This window comes from Nicotiana sylvestris, chromosome 5 (assembly GCF_000393655.2).
Source record: "Nicotiana sylvestris chromosome 5, ASM39365v2, whole genome shotgun sequence".
Taxonomy (NCBI): domain Eukaryota; kingdom Viridiplantae; phylum Streptophyta; class Magnoliopsida; order Solanales; family Solanaceae; genus Nicotiana; species Nicotiana sylvestris.
The window spans coordinates 162,861,324-162,886,263 of NC_091061.1; the positions used below are offsets into that span (position 1 = coordinate 162,861,324).

The 24,940-nt window shown below is 35.4% G+C and overlaps 3 protein-coding genes and 1 non-coding gene across 4 annotated transcripts; 3 read left to right on the forward strand and 1 right to left on the reverse strand.

Moving 5' to 3' along the window:
* The first annotated feature begins 1,150 nt into the window (after nucleotides 1-1,150).
* LOC104223621 (uncharacterized) lies at nucleotides 1,151-3,128 on the forward strand. Its single transcript, XM_009775083.2, has one exon. It carries the CDS (start codon nucleotides 1,552-1,554, stop codon nucleotides 2,956-2,958), a length of 1,407 nt encoding a protein of 468 aa, XP_009773385.1. The 5' UTR covers nucleotides 1,151-1,551; the 3' UTR covers nucleotides 2,959-3,128.
* Nucleotides 3,129-5,585: 2,457 nt separating this feature from the next.
* LOC104223622 (protein LURP-one-related 8-like) lies at nucleotides 5,586-7,442 on the forward strand. Its single transcript, XM_009775084.2, has 3 exons — nucleotides 5,586-5,816; nucleotides 5,974-6,239; nucleotides 6,891-7,442. Exons 1-3 carry the CDS (start codon nucleotides 5,714-5,716, stop codon nucleotides 7,335-7,337), a joined length of 816 nt encoding a protein of 271 aa, XP_009773386.1. The 5' UTR covers nucleotides 5,586-5,713; the 3' UTR covers nucleotides 7,338-7,442.
* A 3,135-nt stretch (nucleotides 7,443-10,577) lies between these two features.
* On the reverse strand, nucleotides 10,578-12,751 carry LOC104223623 (uncharacterized). Its single transcript, XR_011399952.1, has 2 exons — nucleotides 12,252-12,751; nucleotides 10,578-11,044 (listed from the first exon to the last, which is right to left on the reverse strand). It is a non-coding gene; the product is annotated as an uncharacterized protein (transcript).
* A 1,355-nt stretch (nucleotides 12,752-14,106) lies between these two features.
* Nucleotides 14,107-16,371, forward strand: LOC104223624 (probable bifunctional TENA-E protein). Its single transcript, XM_009775088.2, has 3 exons — nucleotides 14,107-14,339; nucleotides 14,573-14,796; nucleotides 15,862-16,371. The coding sequence occupies exons 1-3, from the start codon at nucleotides 14,169-14,171 to the stop codon at nucleotides 16,169-16,171; spliced, it is 705 nt and encodes a 234-aa protein (XP_009773390.1). The 5' UTR covers nucleotides 14,107-14,168; the 3' UTR covers nucleotides 16,172-16,371.
* Nucleotides 16,372-24,940: the final 8,569 nt, after the last annotated feature.

The following is a 24,940-nucleotide window of genomic DNA, read 5'->3' on the forward strand; positions in this document are numbered from 1 at the left end:
AACTATGATAAAAGAATGTCATATATTTTTATATCAAATAACATTCACAAAAATATGTTCAAATCATCAAATATGAGAATGGATCTAGGGCAAATCTACTATATCCCTAACCGGAACAAGTAGCAAACGATAATTTTTTTAACTATTTCAAGGTAATAAGTTGTTCCATTAGCTCACGTGACTTATGTCTTTAGTCAATGTTTTAGATGGTTATCTTGCATTTAACTATAACAGCCAGCTGAATAAGTTATGCATCTTTTTTTTAAAAAAAACTAAGGTACTAAGCTAAATTAGCAAGCTAATTGATTTCACCCTTTAAGGTTTAAGCATTGGTCGTTTTTCTGTTGGCACAGTATTGGTTTCCCAAAATTAGAGGTTGTTTCTGTGCAGTTTTGTTAGTGTTCTCAGAATTTAAGCAACATGTAACTTATTCCACCTGATAGTCTCTTCATTCGTTCAGATGATTGAGTTGAACTTCAGTTGCTTTGTAGGCTATGCTTTGGTACATTGTACTCTGATGAGGTTTCCAGACCTTACGGTGTGGAATAATATTGGGTATATATATTGTTATTGTTGTTACTCTGATGAGGTTCAAGATCTTTTTGTATTAAGTGGCTCAACTTCAATATGCATGCAGAGGTAGATTTTATATTGAATGTGACGGGTTCAGCCTTTAAGATTTCACCGTTTCAAGAGGCAGATTCTAAATTTTAATTTTATGCTCCACATATTTTGAAATTTCGCCATTAGAACTCAAGATAGTTCATGCTCTACAAATTATAATTCATGCTTCTAAAAATCACGATTCTCTATCTCGTTTGAGTTTTGCAATTGTGATTCATCCCCACAAATTTGTGTTTTTAAAAATTTTTTTATACCTGCCACTTGCCGACGATTCAATTATCCTAGGACCAACCACATAAACCATTTTGATCAAAGAAATAAAAGGGGCCATGCCAATTTCAATGGGGGTTTACATAGTCTAGGTTGTCGCCAAAATAATAGCCGAAAAATTATATTTTTTGTGTATTGATGTAGAATATACATACGTTTGTTATTCAGTGTATATTTGGTTAGCAGTTGTAATTATTTTGATGGAGTGACTAAACGTGTTAAAAGCCCTATTTAATCAGTACAAAGAGCTAATTGAGTTCTACACAGAAGTTGGGTTTAAACTTTAAACAATGTAATCTAAGTCCTTTTTCTCAAAGCTAAATAGTACGTATTATTTTGGAGTGGCTATTTGGAAAACAGAAGGGTGAACACCATTCAACTCTACAGTCTACAGTCTACTTTAATCATCACAAAGTACTTAAAATAGGGAAAGAGAGAAGCGAACGACATAGTTTTCAGTATTATGAAATAAGACGGCGTCGTTTGGTGAAAAAGGGATTAGTCAGATTAACGAAATTAACAACCATTTTAAAAAGGCGAAGCAGCGGTGACGTGGATGGTTGAGATCTTTTGCTTTAAAATATTTAAACCCAACGAATTCTGGTAAATTCCCATTCTCCTATTGCAGCTTTCGTCTTCCCTCCCATTTTCTCAAAAATGTCGCAACTGAATCCAACTATCTTCAAATCCATAGTCCCATCTCGCTACATTACCTTCACAATCCCAAACCCATTGCTTCATCTCAATCACTTCCATACTCAAGAACTCCGCATTTCAATTCTTGATTCACCTCTCCCTTCAAATCCGACTCAAATCGCAGCAATGTTAGTTCCAATTAACCGCGAATCAGACTGGATTTTTTCTACAGAACAAGGTCATCTTCAAATCCTCCTCACTTTCTCTCATCTCTCTCGCCTCATAATCATCGGCAATTCACCGAATTCCCCACACCCCACTTCGTATAATCCCACATTGCACTCCAATTGTACCGCTGATTCATCTGTTCTTGAAGAAAAATTGTTGCCTCTGTTGATTGAGTTGACACCCATATCGGCATTTCGTCGAACAGGTGATGGGCTACCTGAAATACCTGAAATTCCGTTCTTGAGCTATGAAGATGGGGTAATTCGGAGTCTGGTATTGGAAAGATGTGTTGGACAATGTGTTGGAGAAATGCTGGTAGAAGATGTGGAGTTGGAATTGGAAAATGGGGATAGAGAGTTTAGGAGGAGACTGAGATTCAAGAGAATGCCAAATTTGGTACAAACTCAGATAAGAATCCGTCCCAAGAAAGTGGATTTTGTTGATATGGAAGGCGTTGAATTTGAGGTGGTTGATGATGGGGATCTAGTTCATCCTTATTTGACTCCAATGGTGGCTGGTCTTTCAGTAATCGCTTCATATTTGGACGAGCAAATTGGAAAAGGGATAAAGCCAAAAGCCTTGTGTTTGGGTGTTGGTGGAGGGGCGCTTCTTGGTTTTTTGAGTTCCCACTTAGGTTTTCTAGTCTTTGGTGTTGAGATTGATCATATTATTTTGGAGGTTGCAAGGAGATTTTTCGGGTTGGTACATGGTGACTTGGTCCATGTCTGTGTTGGAGATGCTATAGAAATGATTGAGAAATTCGCGACTCAAGTAGATAATGATAGTTTTCGTGGTTATTGTGATTTCACTGGGAATGATTGTTTGAATAAATTTCATGGTAAGTTTGATGTGATCATGGTTGATTTAGACTCGAGCAATGCTAGTATGGGTACGAGTGCTCCTCCTTTAGATTTCTTGCAAAAGTCAGTGTTATTGGCCGCGAGGACATTGCTTAGAAAAGATGGTGTTGTTATCATAAATGTGATTCCTTCAGACCAGTCGTCTTACAAGTCAGTCATTGTTGAATTTCAAGAAGTTTTTGCAGGGTTGTATGAGATAGATGTTGGGAATGGAGAGAACTTTGTTCTAATTGCCTCTACCTCAGAAACTGGACATGTTTCCTGTCATCATCAAAGTAAATTTCTAAGTAAGTTGAAACAAGTAGCAGGATCTTATGTTGACTCTATAAGAATGATCTGAAGGCTTCTTAGTAGCTAAGCTCTTACAGATAACTGAGTGAAAGTGTGCAGAAAGGATGAGTCATAGGACAAAGATGAATCTAATATTTTTAGCCGATATAGGGATCCAATTGTATATAGTTCATTTGTTGGTATCTTGGAGGATTACAAGCATGATTCTTGATTTCCAATTGGTTGTTTTTGCATTAATTACTACTTCTTTAATCTTTGAAATTTGGAGTCAACAGTTAACAAATCCTCCTCATAAGTAGAGAAAGCCGCCCACAGCTCTCTATTTGTCGTTTTCTTAGGAGTTGTTGATGGTATTGGAACAATTGATATCATATAAAATCTCATAAAGACAATAGCGTTTGGTTGCTTTTTTGGCATAAGCAAAAGTAATCAAGCTTTTGGTTGGCAGTATTAAATAGTACCTCCATCAAGATATGTGAAAATTTATCTACTCCATTATTTATAAGGATAACATGTGAAATAAGATTACGTTAAACTATTTAAAGATAAAAAATGTCCTTTAAAGTAAGTAATTCGTGTATAACAATCCTTCACTCGTAATAAGTGCATAACAATCCTTTCATTGCTACTTCTTGCATAAACAATCATTGCATTATAATCTCCGCATAATTAGTATGCGAACCAGAAAAAATCCTTCGTATTTCTCCCTAACATAATAAAATTAGGAATGGCAAGTGGAGCGGGGCGAGGCAGGGCGGGTTCTGCCTTAACCCGCAAAATTTCAACCCGCCCCGCCCTGCTCCGCATAGCATTTTCACCCGCGTTCCCCCGCCCCACCCCGCCCCACTTCACTAAGTTTTTCAGTACTTTTTTTCTTCAAATTGTCTTATTTTTAGAAACTTTCAATACACTAGTTGGAGCATCTTCATATTATCTCAAGGCCCATTCTTGTGATATTTTCGATAATGTGATAATTAGAAAACTAGAAAAATAAATTGTGATATTCACACGGATATTATATGAGTATAGCTAAGATAAGAACCAATTCATGCTCAAATTGTTAAATCAAAATTTACTTTACAGATAATGAAAATAATCAGTTGTACCACAAGATCAATATAGAACATTGGTAAAGAAAAGAATCAAATGAAACTCCCAAAAGAGTAAGAAAAAGGAATTTAATGCCCATAACTAAAAAATGCAAAACAGATTAACATAACTGGGTTTTTCAATAACAGTAATCCTATATATATAGACCTTCTCCATAACATGAAAAGCTTCAGAGATGCATTTTTATGGTTGACGAAGAGCACTCTCAACTCTCAAGTCTCACGATATGGAGAATAGAGGAAAATATTATTATTTTTAAATTTTGAGAGGGTCAAATAAAAAAGTCAAAGTAGTTTATATATAGGAGTAGTGAAGTTCCTCCAATGTTTAATGTCATTTTTGAACATTTCGAGCTTTATACAATAATCAAAGGTATTTAGATTGAAGCATGAAAAATAAATAAAAATATTTGGAAATTAAAGACAACACAGTATAATGATCCACATGAATATCTTTTAAAAATGGTATAAGCAACATATTGAAAAGCTTGAAAACGAGATTCATGCGAGTAACTAAATATACAGTAGGAAAAAATTGACCCGCAACCCGCAAAAATTTCTTTTCAGAAAAATTAACCCGCCCCGTCCCGCACCGCACCTGCACATGCCTAAACCCACACCGTCACGCATAAGCTCAAACCCGTACCGCCCCGCACTCACAACGCACCATTACCATCCCTAAATAAAATCCAAATTGGAGTTGGTACAATATGAAAGCAGGACCCTAGCCTTCAGGGTGGTTGTTGGCTCATTGGTTAATTTATTAGGTAAAGAAAGCTCTTCTTCATTCTTTCCTCCACCAACGTGCATATGGGCATAATCGACGGTGAAAATAGAAATTTTTCTAAGAGCGTTCAAGATTTAATATTAGTGGCGGATCCAAAATTTCAAAGTTATGGATGTCTACCGGTAAAAATATCAGAAGAAAAGGAAAAATAAATTTAGTGATGGGTGCTTATTCAATACTTATTTAATTTTTTTATAATTACGTATGTAAATTTATTAAGTTTGGCACTATTTAATATATATGTATAAAAGGTAATACTATTTGATTTATACAAAGCAAAATTTTTGGGGATACGCCCACCCTTCATCGCGTTGAAATATGATTTTTTGTTCTTCGACTGAAATATACATGACTCTTCCAGTGGGCTACTCCTGATTACAAGTTGATTAATAGCAACTGTTCATAAAATCTTTACCTGTATATTTTTATTTTATGTAACAAGGAATGTAAGTGGACACAGGCAATCCGCCCCTACCTGACGTATTGATCCTGATGTGTAACATGTTAATAACCACTAATTAATACTACCCTCCATTAACAATTCTTAATTTTACTTAAACAAAAAGACAATATAGAGAAGCAAGCATGATAAGTTGAAAGAAAAGTCTCTCTTTCCACATATATACAATATTAATCTCGTAGCATTTCCATTAATTAATAGATAAAACTATAATTAATCTTTTGCGTGGTACCATGTTTGAAACCCATTCAAGGAAGACGGAGGCGACAAAGGCTCGTCATATTCCACTATGCATATTGATCAAAACCAAATAGAAAGATTAATTAATCATATTAAACAATAATTATCCGACTATATTCTCCAAGATTTTTATTGGTTCTAACGTTATTAAGAGGAAGGCAAAGGGAGAAATTAACCATCATCTAATTAAATTATCTCATTGGAATACATGTCTAAGATTCATCCAGCAGCAGATCATCATAGAAAGCGAAGCAAACCTTGTAGACACGACGATCATGAACAGAGACAGAATCAGAATTTGAAGCTTATAGGTTCGAAATTTTAGTCCTCTTGCATTATCGAATAAATAACTTGTTCATATTACATGAATTTCTTTGAATCAAAATTACTGGTTCGGCCAAACCTACTTCCTGCACTCTTAACTCTGTCCCTGATCATGAAATGATTATTCATGTGTTCTTCCTCCAGCTCCTGCAAGTCGCTTAATAAGTAGGCCGCCACCGGCTGCTGCCTGCGCGGCGTCTATCTTCACAGTGTGGAAGAGATCGAGTATGAGTTTCCAAGGGACAGATGGATTCACGGTGTTTGATAAACTAGGACAATTAGTTTTCCGGGTAGACAACTACACCAGAAGAAAGAATCGTTCCATTGCTGCTGGCAAAGGAAGATCTGGTGTTGGTGGACTTGTACTCATGGATGCAAATGGTAAACCTCTCTTAACATTGAGACCTCAGGTATTAATTACATGTACATATGCTTTAATTTTTTTATATCTTCACGAACTCGGCTTCTTAGATTTAAGGTGATTTGTGTATCTACTCCAATGATTTTATTATTTCCTACCATTTTGAAGAGGATTCTGGCATGCTATGCACCTCTTCAGGAATGAAAAGGTCCATTTACAGGTCAGGGCATAAAGGCCTATATGAGATCCTAACGACATCATGGCATGCTCAATTATCTCTTAAATTAGCTATATTAGGCTCTTTATTAATCATTGTTGTAGCGCATCAGATAGCATAGATATCATTATGGGAGAAATTCATCGTTAAAATGATAACTAATACAACAAGAATAGAAACTATTAATTCTTTTTCCAAATTGAAATCCTTAAAAAAGTCTATGGGGATCATATGGATGTTTGTCCCTATTTTGACTCTAGCATTAGGAATCACAATAGGTGAATTTGATTTTGACCATTATTTTCATATCCGTAAACTGTAATAGTGTGAAACGAAAGCCCAACTCCAAGTTGATCAAGAATAGTGACATTGGGTTTCTCGACCCTTTGACTTAGGATTAGTCAGTTCTTCGATCATCTCAATATTTCTTCTATTAACTAATTACAAATTACATAATCATACTTAATCCCAAAAATTTTACAGATGAGGAGCATGCAATTACAATACGAATGGAAAGTATATAGCGGAGGGGAAGAAGATGAAAACAATGGAAACCACTCTCCTCCTTTGTTCGTAATGAGAAAACCTCCATTATCACTGCTTATGATGATGCGAACAACTGCGACAAACTCATGCCAGGCTCAAGTCTTTACTGCTGATGGAGAGAATGATAATGTCAGTCGTCCCGATTACAGGGTAGAGGGTTCATTCCGTAGGCGAAATTGCAACATAACCAATTCTACTGGTCATATTGTAGCCAATATATCAAGAAAAGTAGCCAACGCTACTACTCGCACTACCGTTTTGATTAGCGACGACGTTTTTAGCTTGGTGGTACAACCAGGCTTTGAACCTCACATTTTTATGGCTTTTGTTATTATCTTGGATCGCATGTATCCTAACTCATATGCTCCCCTTGTTTGTTCTTAATTAGTAATTGAATTTCATGTCTAATATTTCAAGGGGTTTTGTAAAGAAAAGAATTTACTGTTAATGAGCTTCTTCAAATACAATGTAATTTTTGTGTTCGCTTTATTCTTGCCTCTAAAACTTATCTTGGTTAGTGAATTTTGGAAAAAGCCTCCTTAAGGATGGGTTACGTTAGTCAATCTGGTTTGTTGACAAAACCGTTGTACTCCCCTCTGCCCCAGTTTATATGGCCGAGCTCGGATTTCGGACGTCAAATTTCTTAATTTTAAATGTGAATTCGAACATAGAATCTTTAAATTTTTTTAAACAAAATTTATATATTTGAAAACTACATAAAAAATACTATAAGTCACAATAATTAATATTCAAAATATCTAAAAAGCATATGAAAAAATTAGGGTCAAAGAAAAACTCGATTGACTCTCGAAATCCACACTCCGCCACAAAAATTGGGACGGAAGGAGTAGGATTTTTTTTGCTTTTTTTACATGGAGGAGGGCAGGGGAAGAGAATGCCTAAATTACTGATGGGATTTGAATCTTCCACCTCAACTGTGGAAGGCAAGAAGCTCACCAAGTGAGCTAGCCTTCAACCCCAACCACCGTAGGATTTCCGAGCCTTATCCCATAGAATTTTTTTTCGTTCAAACTGGATGCTATAGAGTACATGATATGTCCATCTGTGGTGATGATGGTCTGAGAGAGTTTTCCTCTCCTGGAAAAAGTGGCAGCATTTTCTATCTTTCTCGTGATGATAATTGATAAATCGGATAAGGGCCAAATATACTCCTCTACTATGGGAAAAGAATTAAGTTTATCCTCCGTTATACTTTCTGTTTAAAAACACCCTTCTTGTTATACAATTAGGTCAAATATACTCCTCGTCCGTTAAGGTTATCCAAGGTGGATGTCCAATCCCACGTGACACTGACATTTTGGCTACGTGGCATGCCACCTCACTCCCCTAAACCCATCTTACCCCTCTCTTTTACTTCTTCTTCCTCCAATAACACCTTCTACCCCTCGACCACACTACTACCATTAACACTGAGTCCAAAACCTAAATAGTAACTACTAATATATCTTGAAAATTAAAATTTGAAAATATTCGTGTATGATATATTTTTTCTATATTGTTAAGCAACCCATCTTAATTTTCAACACTACTATTATATATTATTTTTATAATATATTCGTCTATGATATATTTTTTCTAACTTTAATTTTCAAGATATATTAGTAGCAGTAGCGTTATTACCTACTAATTTTCACATCTTCGTCTTTTTTTATTTTCTTAAAAATATGTTTTGATTGTGTATGAAAATTAAGAAATATAAGAATTTAACACCTGCTAAAAGTATTACTATAAAGCTTTTGTGATCTTAACACACCGTAATGTTTTGATTGTTATAAGGTAAATTGAAAAAATTAAATCTAAAAAGTTTCTATAATATAAAATGTGTCATTTTTATCAAAAAAATAAAATTTAAATAGAACGTCTATAAAATTTAAATGAAAGGACAGAAAACCGAAAATTTGTAAAAGGGAAAAATACAGAAAAATTGTGAGGAAAAGAAAGACGGGAAAAATGGTTCAATTTCCATTTAACTTGTTTAGAAAAGTTGTGACCCACTTAATTACATTTGGTACTAATTAAAATATAACGTGTTCACACACGGAAACAATTTTCAATCTCAACTTGGTTTTTTATTTCAAAATTATGGTGAGCATATGTTGTTGGTGACACTAGTTGGGGAGGAGTAGGAGTTTCTAGTGGTAGAAGAAGAAGTAAGAGAGAGGGGTAAGATGGGTTTAGGGGAGTGAGGTGGCATGCCACGTGGCCAAAATGTCAGTGCCACGTGGGATTGGGCATCCACCTTGGACAATCTTAACGGATGAAGGGTATATTTGACCTAATTGTATAACAGTAAGGGTATTTTTAGATAGAAAGTATAACGGATGATAAACTTGATCCTTTTCTCATAGTAGAAGGATATATTTGACCCTTATCCGTTGATAAATTTGTGATCAAGACTTTAAAGAAGCTAGAACCCAAGGTTTGGGTAAAACAAAAGTTTACCTACTAAACTCTTCTAGCTAGCATTTGCTCACTTGTTATGTTAACATGTTCATATGACCAGTGAACTTCATACTGAATTAAATTCAGCAAGAGATAGGTCTTCTGTTGCATTTTGGAATAAGAAATGGAACTATTATCTCGAGTTGAGGTGATGTTTTAGCTTAAATGTACTAATTTTCCCACTCCCTTAGTAGTACAACCAATTCATTTTTACCTTAGTTGTAGTACTAATAGATACAAAGGTGAAAGCATCATAAGAATATATGCAGTCACTGCTCACAACCTGTTTGAACAGCGACACTGCAACTCCAATTCATGCACTTCTTTCACAAAATGCTGCAGCAGACAGGAGGTCACTACGTATAGTTATATACACCCAGTGCATTCCGACAATGTGTGATCTGGGGAGGGTAGTGTGTACGCAAACCTTACCCCTACCTTGTGGAGGTAAAGAGGCGATTTGAAATAGACACTCAGCTCAAGAAAAGCATTCATCAGCAGGTTTGAAAAGGAAAAACAATTGTGAAGAAGCTATGTTGAGATTAATGAAGATAAAGAACAATAACAACGGCAAAATAACAAAGCAATAAGATAACCGAAGCAAGGGAAACAGCCGGTAGTAATAAAAAAATAATTTGCAATATGATTTGCAATGATTCAGAGTTGTAATCTTCGATCGATAAAAGAAAGCTTCTTATTTCTCTTAGTTAACTCATAATTGTTTGAAGCTCATTGCAGTATTCTCTCCAGATATTAAAACAACCCTAAAATATTTGCTTTCTTCTGATTTATGTATGCTTTTTTGCATCATGCAACAGTCATTGAGTTCTTATTCCTAAGGTGGTTGCTCAGAGATCCATTATTTGCCCCTTCTAATTAGTAATTCCTCTGTTAAACAATTGATTGGTTGTAAAATTGCAATTAACGAAAACAAACAACAAAAAAATAACAAGTACAGAACTGAGAATGATATTACTACCAAAGACAGAAATAAGAGGCTGAAAAAAGAACTTTAACCCGGGGCTTAGGTCTAGTGGTAAGTGTCCGTTTGTTGTGATATTTGGATTAGGCGCATGTCATGGGTTCGAAAACTATCACAACCTGGAAATTAGGTAGAGAAGTGTAAAGGGACGAGCTCATTACCTACCGACTTTCGAAGCGTGCGCCACTAGAGGTTTCTCATTTATTAAACGGAAAAGGGCCAAAAATGACCTTAACATATTAGAAATGGCTCAAAATTGCCCTCTTCCACCTATTGGTTCAAATTTGCCCTTAATGTTACTTTTAGGCTCAAAAATATCCCTATCTTAACGGAAAGATGACATGGAATTGATGGGCATTTTAATTGAACTTGTGGCATTTATTTAGGGGTCCACATAGATTTTTTCTAACCCAACCTAAAAGATCCGACCCATCTTTTAATAATCCATCCTTTTAAGATAATCAAAACCACATCTTGGCTGCAACAAAACAATGAGCATATGAACTTGACAGTAATTTTCTTTTCGCCTGGTAACATAAGCAAAAGCTTCGTTATTCTGACCCAGTATCTCTTTCTTCCTTCCTTGATATTCCATCAACATAATAGAACCAGCCATACATTAAACACAATTTAACCAACACAACAACTGTCACAATTAAGCAACATTAATATTAGAACTAAAAAAGAAAATTAAACGAATTGAAACCAGAAAATTAACTTAAATTAAAGAATTAAAAGAACTAAGACAAAGAATTAAAAGAATTGGTATCAAAACATTAGAAGAACTGAAATATACAAAAACTGCACTCAGAAAGCAGATGGAAAATCAAGGAAGGAAGAAGAAGAGGAAAAACTCTATTTGGAACAAAAGAGAAGAAAATAATTGCCAATGGGGTTTTCAGAAACGTTGGTTTATTTTAGAAGGATGGACTATTAAAAGATGGATTAGATCTTTTGGGTTGGGTTAGAAAAAATCTAGAACATCAGCAGCTCCAAATCACCAACCAAGTCAAAGCCATGTTCGATGCTCAAGCACCAAAAAGACTCGCCAAACCTACCCGCAGTAAACCTATTCAGTCTCAAGTAAACCCGCAGTAAACCTATTCCAGAACTTGACAATCACCGATCTCTTCAATCTCAAGTACTCTGCCCCTACCCTTCTGCTAATTACCCTTGCATTCCTTTAATAGAATGTGAATTAATTATAATTATAATCTTTCTGATAAGTTCTTTTGAATTTTGATCAGGGTGGTACCGGTAGTATCTGTTCTGAAAGTAATAACAGCTCGGAGCAAGAAGAGTTTGTGGAAACTCGGTACTATAATGAGTTGGTTTCCATTGACCACTAAATAAATGCCACATGTTCAATTAAAACACCCATCAATTTCATGTCATCTTTCTGTTAAGAGAGGGATATTTTCGAGCCTAAAAGTAACATTAAGGGTAAATTTGAACTAATAGGTGGAAGGAGGGCAATTTTAAGCCATTTATAATACATTAAGGGCATTTCTGGCCCTTTTCCGTTTATTAAAATAAGGAGTAACAAACATGGATATGGTTTCACTCCGTAACCAAGTTGCAAGTGCAAAAAATACAATGGAGTTTCAATTTACTTTTGAGAGTGCAAACTAATTTAGCTAAACAAAAGAAAATACTATTGAATATACTATGCTTTACACTAAAAATTTAGTGCACAAAAAGGGAATAACCCAAATGGCTAAATAACTTGGACAAACTAGTGATCAAAGAAGGGTAATAAGGATAAAAATAAGAAGAGCAGCAATAAAAGAGTACTTAAGAGCAGCAAGAAGAATAGCCAATGCTATAACAAACAGCTGCCACAATATACTTACACTAGCCCATGTCAACAGACCCGTTAATCCAACTGCCACAATATTATCCGGGTCCGGGTCCAATATCAGATCCACCCATCTCAAATTCAATCTGGGCCTTCCACCACTACTATTATTACTTCCACCGTTATCACTTTTTTCCTTTACCTCTTTATCTGAGCTAGCAGTATTGCTATTTTCATTTTCTGCTGCACAAACAAGAATGGTTTTTCTTCTAGGGTAAGTTTTTGAGGGCTGAGATTTGAGGGGTGAAAATGGAAATTTGAGACTGTGAAGGGGGTAAATGGGAAAAAAGGATTTGGTAATTGATGGGGTTGGTAGAATTGGGGGTGAATTTGAATACGAGGGTGATATTGATACTGCCATGAAAATACAGCAGATTGATTGAGGACCTCGTATTTGAGGTACAGGGAAAAATGGAGAGGAACGAACAAAAATGCGCTTTTTTGTAAGCTAAAACTACGACTTCGCCTCTTTAATTATTTCTTTAAGCACTTTGGTCCTCATAACTTTCTACAATGTTGCTTCTAACAGCAACAATAATTTCACAAGTGGGTTTGGGAAAATATGTGTTGAAGTGTGTGTCAGCATACATCTAAAAGTTTAAGCTGTCGTAGAGAACACATTTTATTTACTTAATGATGTCTTCAACACGCTTCCTCACGTGCGGGTTTGATTCTAATGAGCCAAGCACTTGAAAATTACTTTTCATATTGGGTGGCGCTGAGATGTGAACCTATTGCATCTTGCTCTGATACCTTGTTGAAGTATATTACCATCTCATCTAAAGATGTTAGAGAAAATACACTTTTATTTACTTGATTATATCTTCTATGTAGACCTTACCCATACCTTATTCAAGTAGAGGGATTATTTTTAATAAACTCTCGGCTCAAGAAAAGAAAAATCACATCAATTATACAATAGAAATACTATAGTGTTAAAGTTATAGAAAAGGAAGTAGTAACAATAGCTAGATAATAAGATAGCCGAAGCAAAAGCAACAACATGTGGTAAAAGAAATCTAAGAATAAGAAAATATTACAAGAATACTAAGACTACTAGTGTAGAAAGAAAATACGCTTAACTACCCGCTAACCTTCAATCCTAATACTCGACTTTCACGTCCTCTGTAAAAGATCATATCCTTTTAAGATGAGAAATTATGTCATAAAATAAATACCAAAAAAAATCTTTAAGAAATTAAAAGAAAGTTATGGACCAACATGTTTTTCAATGTTTGTTTGATGTGATTGAAAATACTTTTCGTATGTAAAGATAAAATAACTTGCCGCACTTATGAGCATTAATTATTCTGACCCCCCAAAAAATAGATAATTATTTCTTTACAGATGTTCAAATTATTATTTAATTTAACCCTTTAAATTAAAAAATATCATCAAAAATGGCAACACGAACTCAGGGGCGAATTTAGGGGCGGAAGGGGTTCATTCGACCCCCTTTGCTGAAAAAATAGACTGTATATATAAGGTGAAATTTATTTTTTACTTTTATATAATATATTTTAAATTTTCTTAATACAATCTAAAAGCATAACTTAGTAGTCCGGGAGTTCAAAACTTTTGTAAAATTATTTCTAACTACAATCTCTTTTAATTTTTTTTTAAACCCTCTCAACGAAAAATCTGTCTCCGCCGCTGCACGAAGTAACTAGAAGCAATTAGAAGCTCCCATCTCTAGCAGCAAGCTGGACACTTCTCGAAAAAAGATGCCAACACTAATTTTTCTATAACACGTGCCGATTATATATGCTCGTCACTTGTCAAAAGAAGCATTCAACATCTCATTTATCAAAACAAAAAATAACGAGTAAAGAGTGCAATTAGAACAAGGAATAAACAGAGCAAAATAATTGCGAGAGATTCCAAGTTAGTAGGAAGGAAAAAACAGAGGAAGATGGAGAAAACGAATGAAGCATTAACCATTGAGAAACCAAAAGAGAAACTAACACAAATAGAGAAGTGGCTAAGGAAGCACAAATTGCAGTACACTGCAGCCACCAAACACCCTTTTATTAATAGCATACATGATGGTTCTATCGACTTCTCTTCCTTCAAGATATGGCTGGTAAATTAACAATTCAACTTACATATATTAATAATTGTGTGATTTTTTTTATTTTTTTGCATTATTAGTAGAGTATAGTTTATCTACTTATAAAATGTAGATATCTTTTAATGATGCGAGACAATCATGTGAATTTGGATCAAAGCAGATATTAAAATTATCTCCTTTTCTTTTTCCCATGTGTGTGATGATTAAATTGATAGTTTTGTAAATTGAACCAAATTAAACTGCAGGGAAGGGAATATGTGTTTGTGAAAACGGCGTTGGCACCATTTGCAGCTAGTGTATTGCTTAAAGCTTGGAAAGAATCGGTTGATAGCTCAGATGTGGAAGTCATATTGGCTGGGTTACCCTATTTGAATGACGAGATATCATGGTTAAAAGAAGAAGCTCCCATGTGGCACGTTTCCTTGACCAGTGTCGTTGTTGATCACAAGCCCATCCTTGATTACTTTAGGTATGTATTAGTACTTAAAACATTAAAAAAAAGGCAGTTTGGTACCCTAAGCTCCCGCTATGCGAGGAAGGGCTGGACCACAAGCTCTATTGTACGTAGTCTTACCCTGCAAAAATGCAAGAAGTTGTTCCACGCCTTGAACGTGACCTCCTGCTCACATGACAGCAACTTTACCAGTTACGTGAAGGCTCCCCTTCTTGTGCTTAAAGATACTATACTAGAAATCTTGCAGCAACAATATTAATAATTACTCCCTCCCCTCCGTCCAAAAAGTTAAACTATGATCTTTTTATATACGGCTTATAATATTTACTTTTTATATAGATTTCAAATATATGAATTATATTTAAATAAGTTAAAGATTCTATGTTCGAATTCACCATCGTTTTAATTAAGAAGCTTGACTCTTGAAATCCGAAAAGTATCAATGGCGGATGGAGTGAGTATGCTAGTGGCAAAAACTATAACTCTTATATGTTATTAAGAGAAATGCATTACATCATATACACCTAAAGCTTATAGTTTAGCGTGACAGTGGATTAGTTATTATTTGTGATCAGGTTATCCACTCATGTTTGGCATAGAAATTTACTTATAACTAATTGATAAGTGTGATGTATTTGATTATCTATATAGTTTTTGCAACATCAATGCAAAATAATAAACAAAATTAAAAAAAAATAAAAACTCGAAAGACATTACAGGATAAGATTTGAAATTTGCATTCTCAAATTGAGGGCAGGCTAAAAACACAAGATATTGTATTTCCTGTTAATTAGGCGAAAATTATCATAACTTATTAAACTACAATCAAATGGCATGATAAGTGGTGTGCGTTTATCCACTGGTAGCGGTTATTAGCTATGTTGCGTGAACTCTCTAAAATAATGTCGTACTCGTGTCGAATCCTCTCCAAAAATACACTACTTTAGAAGGATCCGACAACATGTAGAATCCGTGCAACATAGGCTATAAGTAGTAAGTGGTGTATGTGTCACTCACTTCTTGGTTAATTTTATCATCTTTTGTTTGTTAAGTATGGTTTCATCTAAATTTATGGGACAGGTTTTTTGAACGTTTGACGAGCTCAGACGTGAAGTATACAGAGGCAGTAACCATTTTATGGGCAGTGGAATCAGTATATCACTATGGTTTTGCGCATTGTTTGGAAGAAGACAATACTACTCCAGAAGAAATGAAGGCAGCTTGTAAGAGATGGGGTAATGAGAGTTTCAAACAACATTGTCAATCCCTTGAAACCGTAGCTAATAACAAGCTAGAACAGGCATCAGAGGAAGAAGTTTCAAAAGCTGAAGTTTTATTCCTCGAGTTTCTTGAGAATGTTGTTGGTTTCTGGAGTTTGAAACTTGGGTGAAATTTAAGTTCTTTGTTCAGTACTAGTCCAACGTTTATGGGGTTTTCACAACAACGACAAACTCGGTATAAATTTACGAGTGAGGTCTGGCCATGGTAGTGTGCATGCAGACCTTAGACCTTATCCCTGCCGTCGTTATAGTCCAATGTTTATCGAGTTGTTGTTACTTAATATGTTGATCTACTAATTTCCCTGTAGAGCATGTACAAATCGTGTCAAAAAATGAATGTATTTTGGTGTATAATTAATGTACTAGAGCATGAGTATACTACTAGTGTACTGTGGTGTTGGTTAATAGTGAGGTTGTGGCTTCCCTTTTCATCATTTTCCCTTGGTTTTTCCAATAAATTTAGTTTAAACAATGGTTAAACTAAATAGTTTATTATTTAAACTGGGTTAGGACAAGGATTGAAAATTTTGAACCATGAAATGTTCAGTTTCTATTTTGATTGTAGGGGTAGCGAGCCCACCATTAAGGATGTGGGCGAAAAAAAAAACAGATCCGAAATATTAATCAATTTCTTTTTTTCATTCACACGAATACAGATTTAAAAATTCAATTCACTAGAGTTAAACAAAATTTCTCATACTTCATGTTAGCAAGAACCAAATGAAGGTGTGTCAATATTTTAAAGACAAGTGTCTTAGCCTTCTAGAAGGCGGATCGGACTCCTCTCCATTTTCCCTAAGTTCTAATTTAGATTAGGGACATATGTCATAAGTTAAAATTAATGGCTAAGATTTAACTTGACTAAAAACAAAGCCTAACTATGATTTAGATAATTAATAACTTGTCCGTTAATAAACAAATTAAAACTTTTTCTCTCCCCTATTTAATTTTTTTCCACAGCCATATCAGTCTTTTCCAGTGTTACGGAACTTTTATATTCATGAACTGTTTTACCTGAGAAAATTCAGTTCCAAGGAAGTTGACTTATCAGGTGAAACAGTTCATGAATATAAAAGTTCATTACTTATCAGGTAAAACAGTTCCAAGGAAGTTAGACTTATCAGGAAGTGATCATATCTATTCCTAGAAGCATTGTAGCATTGGTTAATGTTTATAGTGTAAACTATCTCTGTTATAATTTTAATTTATGCCATATGTGCCTAATCTAAGCTAGAACTTGGGAAAAATGGAGAGAAGGGAAATTGAGAGGAGTCAGATCCCTAGAAGGCTATGCCACGTGGCAAATTTGATTAGCCACTTTCTTGCCATGCACAACAAATGTACATGCAATTACAAGTATAAAAAGCTATCATTTGGCGGCACAATAATCATCCCATCATAAGTGCTTTTCTATTTAGCATTCTTCTCTTTCTCTCTCAGCTTCTCTTATTTCCAGTTTTTCTTATTAATTTTCTTTGTCCTATTCTCTTTTCCAATCTTGTTAGATTATTATAATATAAATATTTTTCTGATTCATGTATCCTCTAAATAAAATAGAGGTAAACTTGTTTAATCCTGGAGAAATATTTCACACTGCTGAAATAGTTTCTTAGGACAGTGCCCAGCACGATCAAGCTAATCTGTGTATCTACTTACAAAGAATATTGAAACAGTGTTATTGAAATTCTTGCTCTCAATTACTACAATCTAAGAAACTATGGCAAATAACACTGATGCTGAAAATACTATTGATACCGCCAATATTGGCGTTACGTCTGTTGCTCCAGCCCCAGTTGCACTGCCATATGCCAGGCCATTTCCAGATGTGTCAAATATTGAAATTATTGCCAATGAAGATTTCAAGTGTTGGCAAGAACGTATTTTCTCACTGCTTGATGTCCATGGTGTTGCACATGCAATGCTGCATCCACAACCTAGTGCAGACGATGATAATAAAATAGTGGAATCATGGCAACACGCCAACAAGGTATGCCGTTATACCATATTGCAAACTATTTCTAATGAACTGTTTGACGTGTATAGCAGTTATAAAGAAGCAAAGGCTATATGGGAAGCCTTAATTAAAAAATTCACTGCTAAAGATGCTACAAAACAAAATTAATAGTAGAAAAATTTTATCAGTGGCAGATGAGAGATGATAAAGAGATGAACGTACAAATCAACGAATTTCAAAAATTGTTAGAAGACTTGAATGCCGAGGGGATATCTTTACCAAAGAAGTTTGCTGCTGGAGTGCTAATTGAGAAGCTGTCTGACTCATGGAGTGACTACAAAAATAATTTAAAACACAAACAGAAAAATTTCACCATTGAGGAAATTATGACCCACATCCTAATTGAAGATTCCAACAGAAAGAATCTGCCAAAGCTAGGATGACAGCTCTTAAAGCAAACTTAGTGCAAAGCAGCAACAACAACCGCAAAAGGTACGAGAATAAGTCTCAAGGTTGCAAGCCAAAAAATTCTAATCTTAAAAGAAAAAAAGGCTCTTGTTTTGTTTGTGGAAAATCGGGCCTTCATGCCTCATAGTGCAGGTACAGAGCAAGAAATGACAAAGGAAAAACTAATACTCCTAAGGCTAACTTAGCCTAAAGAGGTGATATTATTGCAGCTGTCATTGCTCAAGTAAACATTGTAACACATGCAAAAGAATGGGTGATAGACTTTAGGGCTACTCAGCACATTTGTGCAAATCGAGAAGCATTTTCCTCTTATACTCCTGTAGAAGATGCTAGAGAAGAGGTCTACCTTGGAGACTCAAGTACTACCAAAGTCTTGGGTAAGGGTAAAGTTATCCTGAAACTCACTTCGGAAAAAAATTTAGCCCTTGTTGATGTACTGCATGTTCCTACTATGAGGGCAAACTTGATCTTTGTATCCTTGTTGAGAAGAGCCGGAGTGAAAGTGTCATTTGAATCTGATAAGATCATAATGACCAAAAATAATGTGTTTGTGGGAAGGGATACTGTAGCCAAGGACTCTTTGTACTTAATATTTCTGATGTTATCAATGGAAATGTATCTACTTCTACTTATATGGTTGAGTTTATTTCTCTATGGCATGCTAGACTAGGACATGTTAATGTCACATATATAAAGAAAATACAGTCATTAAGATTAATATCTGGTCTAGACTCAAATAATATTAACAAGTGTAAAATATGTGATGAAGCTAAAAGTACTAGAAATGCTTGTTTTTCGTAAATAGAGAAAGTGAATTGTTATCTTTGATTCACACTGATTTAGGCGACTTGAAGCAGACTATGACTAGAGGTGGTAAAAGATATTATGTGACTTTTATTGATGATTTTTCTAGATATACTAAGTTGTATTTGCTTAGAAATAAAGATGATGCATTTAATGATTTTATTTCTTATAAAACTGAGGTTGAAAATCAACTTAGTAGAAAAATCAAGAGAATTAGATCAGATAGAGGTGGAGAATATTTATCTTTAAATGAATTTTGTGAAAATAATGGAATTATTCATGAAGTAACTCCGTCTTATTCACCTGAGTCAAATGGAGTAGCTGAAAGAAAAAAAAAATAGAACATTGAAAGAGATGACGAACTCTATATTAGTTAGTTCTAATGCTCCTGATAATTTGTGGGGTGAAGCTATTTTATCTGCATGTCACTTACAAAATAGAATACCGCATATAAGAACAGGCAAAACTCCTTGTCACACCTCCTTTTTACCCGCGTCGTCGCAAAGGGGCGTAAAAGGGAGTTTTTCCAATTAAAGGACAATCGAAACGGGATTTTATTTAAAGATTCAGAGTCGCCACTTGGGAGATTTATGGTGTCCCAAGTTACCGGTTGAATCCCGAATCGAGGAAAATATTGACTCTGTATTACAGTTCGCGAACCAGAAATCCGAGTAAGGAATTCTATTAACCCGGGAGAAGGTGTTAGGCATTCCCAAGTTCCGTGGCTCTAGCACGGTCGCTCAACTGTCATATTCGACTTATTTATCTGGTTTTAATACATGTTGAACCTATGTGAAAATTTTAACTATTTACCGCTTTTATTATTATTATTTTTACCGAGAATTTGCAACATCGTGAAAATACATCTTGAACCACGTCACATCAATGCATCCGTGGTTATTGACATATTTCAACTTTGTTGAGATTTGGATTTGGGTCACATAAATGTGCACCCGAGTTTAAGAAGATAACATTATTAAATACGCGCCTAAAGCGACTAGTGTGTCATTATTTTGGGTAGGGCCGTGAAATTTTAATAAACGGCCCATCCTGAAGTCTAAGTAACTTTACCAACACGTATAGAGGGCCCCGCAACTTGTGTATTTTTGTTTGTCGAGGCTCGTCTCATTCATTATTTTTAAAAGGAATTTGCAACGTCGTGGAAATGCATCTCGAACCACGTCACAATCAATGTACCCGTGATTAGCGACATATTTCGACTTTGTTGAGATTTGGATTTGGGTCACATAAATGCGCACCCAAATTTATGAAAATAACTTTATTAAAATATTGCCCTTAAAAGCCACTACGCATTTTTAACTTTGCGAGGCCATGGAAAATTCACTAAATGGCACACCTCGATTTCTAAAGGATTAAAGTTAATTAAGTGAGGGCCATAATTGTGCTTGGCTAATATGGCACATCTCAAACCAATCGCAAGAGCCTGATTAATTAAGGAGAGCTTAAAGGAATTCTAATTATTTTAGGCTAATGTTCAAGCTAACTTAATAACTATTGGGCTTGTGTTAAATTGAAGCTAAGCGTTCAGCTGAAATGGCATTGGGCTGGCAGCTGGCCCAAATGAGTTGCAAGGCTATACATTCCTTGTTTCACAATGGCCTTATGGCTTAAATTATTTTCGAAACGGCTCATTAACAGAATAATTCGAAACCAAAATCAGCGCAACCAAACAAATATTATATGACATCATTCAAAATCTCAAGTTCGTTCGCCTCTATTTTCGAAGCTTATTAGACATGAGCTTTTTTTTTAACAATAACCAACTAGTATTCAAGCATAAAGAAGTGGGTTGTTATATTTCCTTTTTAATGGATTTTGTTGCCTGGACTTCTGGAAAGAACATGGTATAGAAATAGAAGCAATAGATTGTACCCTTTGTCAATTAGCAGTAAGCAATAAATCACAAACATATTTCAATCAGTCACCAAGGTGGAGCCATAATAGGAATCAAACTTCCAACTAATCAAGAAGGTCAACAAAACCTTATAACAATTGAGTTCTACCTTAAGATCACCAATAAACAGATACGCTAAACAATGGCTGAATACGTTCTAATACCAACAATTACAAAATCATCCTTTAAGTAAACTCACTCCTAAAATACTGGTGCAGCAGTTATAACCACAAACTCTAGCTCAAATCATGTTTAGGTAAGGCGCACTGACAACCTAGCTGCTCAAAGTTGTAAACTAATAGCATGTCAACATGAACATAGCAGTTCAAATTTGTAAATTAAAAACATGTCAACATGAACATAGCAGTTTAGTTAGCTCTTAATTACAATCTGTATGTCTCCACTGTTCACATAATACAAAACACATAACCAATATTGACTAGGTATAACTGACTAACAATTCATCCAACAACAGACAGCCTACTACTAAACCCAAATCTGTGAATATTTCCATTTTTTGTGAGCTTCAAGGAACTACATCAAGGGAGTTCGAAATATGCACCTGGTATTGACAATACAAGAAGAAGAAGAAGAAGAAGAGAGTCAGCAGCAGCAGTAGTAGCAAACAGAAGTGGCAACAGCAGTACAACAACAAATAACCAGCAACTATAAACTTCCCCAAGTATAGAGCAGAAGTAAAAGGAAGAAAGTTCTAGCTATTTCAGATCCTAAACCAGGCAATAAAAGAATAGCTATTCTTTTTCAACTTTTTTTTCATCTTTCAGAATTCAATTCCCGTCCTCCTCTACAGACCTCTCTCTGCCCTCTTATACAGACCTGCCCTCCTTTCCAACTTACTGCCCGACCCCCTTCTTCCACTAAAAATCTGAATTTTTTCACTTTAAATCCCACTAAGGAAAACTTTTCCTTATTTTCAGCCCCTTATTCCCTTTTGTTCCCCATTACCATATTAATTTAAAGATACTAATATCTCACTAATCAAAACACTAACATTAAAATATTATCCTAACTGTTTCATTACCAAATCACCCCTGAAATCCCTTAATATTACTTCCCCTAATACAATTATTCAACTGTATTAAAACTTTTAATTCTAAAATCTGTTCAAGCTAACAAAGATTTAAAAACTAAATCTGACTAACAACTATAACCAAACTTATTGACAGCTAAATGACTAAGGTTGAATTCCAATTGAAACAAATGAACTAAATTTAAACCACCACACAGAACTCCACAAAATCATTTAAACTGAAATTGAAAATTGAATCAAAATGCACATGAATGCATGTTCATTGTCAGCCTATTGACAATGCCCTGAAGCTAATGTCCACAGATCAAGCATACACAACAACCATTTGACGAGCTTATTGGTTTACAAACAAGAACAAACTAATCGACGAAACTATTTATAACCTATGTTATTAATCGACAGAACATAAACTGATGGAGAAGAGAGAAAATAACGGACAATAGATGAATTACGATGAACCTAATTTAGGTAAACCAAGAGTTGATTGAACTACTCAAACAACATTGGAATATTTAATCTAACCAAAATCAGAAAAAGAAACAGAATATACATACTAGATTAACTTAAACTAAAAACCCTAAAGAAACGACTAATCACACAGACAAACAAATACATAGAAAAAGAAAAAAAAATTAAGAAGAACTCACTGTTCTTTTCTCGGATTTCAACCATATGCCCTTTCGAACTTGATTTCCAGTTAGTATTATACGTCTATTTCATCAAAAATAGACTTATAATACTAACCAGAAACCGTTCGACCCTGAGAGCTTCAAAACAATCTCGAACTGTCGAACCCTAGATCCGCCATTCGATGAGTTTTTACTCGGATTCGAGCCAATCTGGTCAGGGATTAGTGACGAGGGAAGTCAGGTGGACGTTGGGTGTTGATTTGGGGGCGATTGGGTGAACTAAGGTTTTGGTCCGATTCTTCATATGAAGATTCGAGACGTTTGGTAATGATTCGCGGAGAAAGGGTTGTGGATTCATAGAGGGGAGGGTCTAGGGGTTCAGCGGTGTGTTTTTGGTGGTCACCGGCATCGTTGCCGCCGGGTTTACGGCGAAGGGGAGGGGTGGCGGCTGCTAGGGTTCTTCGTCTCTGAAAGAGACGAGGTTTGGGAGAGAATGAGAGGGGGCTTGGTTTGGGGGCGGGGTTCGTTTGGACAAATATATACTGAGGGTGAGGTTAAATCCAGGCCGTTCGATCAAACGAGATCAATGGCTTGGATTGTTTGATTGGTTTGAACAGTGTCGTTTGTTAAGGTTAGAGGCCGGATCGGGTTCAAGGGGAAACGGTTCAAGGTCGGGTTAAACGGGTAATGGGTTATGTCCTGGCCGTTGGATGTGGGGAATGGACGGTTGAGATTGGTTGACGTTGAAACGACGTCGTTTGAGTCGCCTCTGAGGTCTGAACTGAATGGACCAGGTATGGCATGGGTTTGGGCTGATTTGGGTTGGGTATTAGGTGTGTTTGATTTGGGCTTGAGGATTAGATTGGATTGGTCCAAGAATTCTTTTCCCTTTTCTTTTCTTCCTTTTTTTCAAAATTTGAAATAAAAATCCTAATTAAATTATAAAAGACCTAAATTAGCTTGAAAATAGTAATTAACTTTAAATAATACCTATCACAAATAATTAAACACTAAATTAAAAGAAAATCACACAATTTGACAAAAATGCAAATAATATGTTATTTTTTTGTGAATTTTCATTTTTGTAAAACACCTAATTATTAATTAATTCAAAAAATATAAAAATCCAATCCTAAATGCAAATGCTATATTTTTTGTATTTTTGATGCATTAATAAAATTAAACATGCACACAGATCCATGCAAACCAATAGGAAAATCGCATAATATTTCCTAAAAATAACACATAATCAAAGAAAAGACCTAATTTTGGGAATTATTTTGGAGTAATTCGTATGAGGCAAAATCACGTGCTCACAGCTGCCCCTCTTTGTCCGGAAATACGAAGAGTTTTCGTGCAAAGATAAAGTGAGCGGATATGAGCGATTTTTTGCCCGTTGGAATACTCCGTGCGAAGCATTTTTTGAAAAGATTTAACTGAACCTTTGCTTCAAAGGTTTCCTACATATCTCTGGCTAAAAGGGAATCAGGTTAATGTAGTTCGGGTAATTTTGGTAGCTGGGACTACCATGGGACCACAATTTTGTTGTTACTGCTGTTGTTGCTGATGTTACCGCTTACCGACCTCCTTATTACACCATTGTTGAAGGATAAAGAAGTTATACTAAGCTATGATCTATGCATTACAAAATTTTATTCTCAAACTTGGCCATGTGACTGGTGTTGCCTCGTTGCCTTGTGTTTCTTCTGATGTTGCTTTTACTTCTGACTTGACTTGTATTCTCCCTTGATCGCCGATCTCGAACTGTTTATTTCCTTCTTGTGAGCTTCGCGTTATTTTCCTTCGAATCTTGAACTGCCTTCCTCTGCTGGGGATTTTGTTGTTTCCCGCTGCTTTACTGACTTCAACAACAATTACTTCTTAAAATATAACACCTCCATTCTCCAGGCGGGCTCCTGACTTCGACTACTTCTTAAAAATATAACACATCCATTCTCCAGGCGGGCTCCTGACTTCAACAACTTCTTAAAAATAATTCAGCCTCCATTCTCCAGGCGGGCTCCTGACTTCAACAACTTCTTAAAATGTAACACCTCC

Bases quoted from the DNA above. Each gene is read 5' to 3' on its own strand.
- LOC104223621 (XM_009775083.2), top strand. From the start codon at position 1,552: ATGTCGCAACTGAATCCAACTATCTTCAAATCCATAGTCCCATCTCGC.
- LOC104223624 (XM_009775088.2), top strand. From the start codon at position 14,169: ATGGAGAAAACGAATGAAGCATTAACCATTGAGAAACCAAAAGAGAAA. The intron at 14,340-14,572 runs GTAAATTAACAA...ATTAAACTGCAG, and splicing joins CTTCCTTCAAGATATGGCTG to GGAAGGGAATATGTGTTTGT. The intron at 14,797-15,861 runs GTATGTATTAGT...TTTATGGGACAG, and splicing joins CCCATCCTTGATTACTTTAG to GTTTTTTGAACGTTTGACGA.
- LOC104223622 (XM_009775084.2), top strand. From the start codon at position 5,714: ATGTCTAAGATTCATCCAGCAGCAGATCATCATAGAAAGCGAAGCAAA. The intron at 5,817-5,973 runs GTTCGAAATTTT...TTCTTCCTCCAG, and splicing joins TCAGAATTTGAAGCTTATAG to CTCCTGCAAGTCGCTTAATA. The intron at 6,240-6,890 runs GTATTAATTACA...AAAATTTTACAG, and splicing joins TCTTAACATTGAGACCTCAG to ATGAGGAGCATGCAATTACA.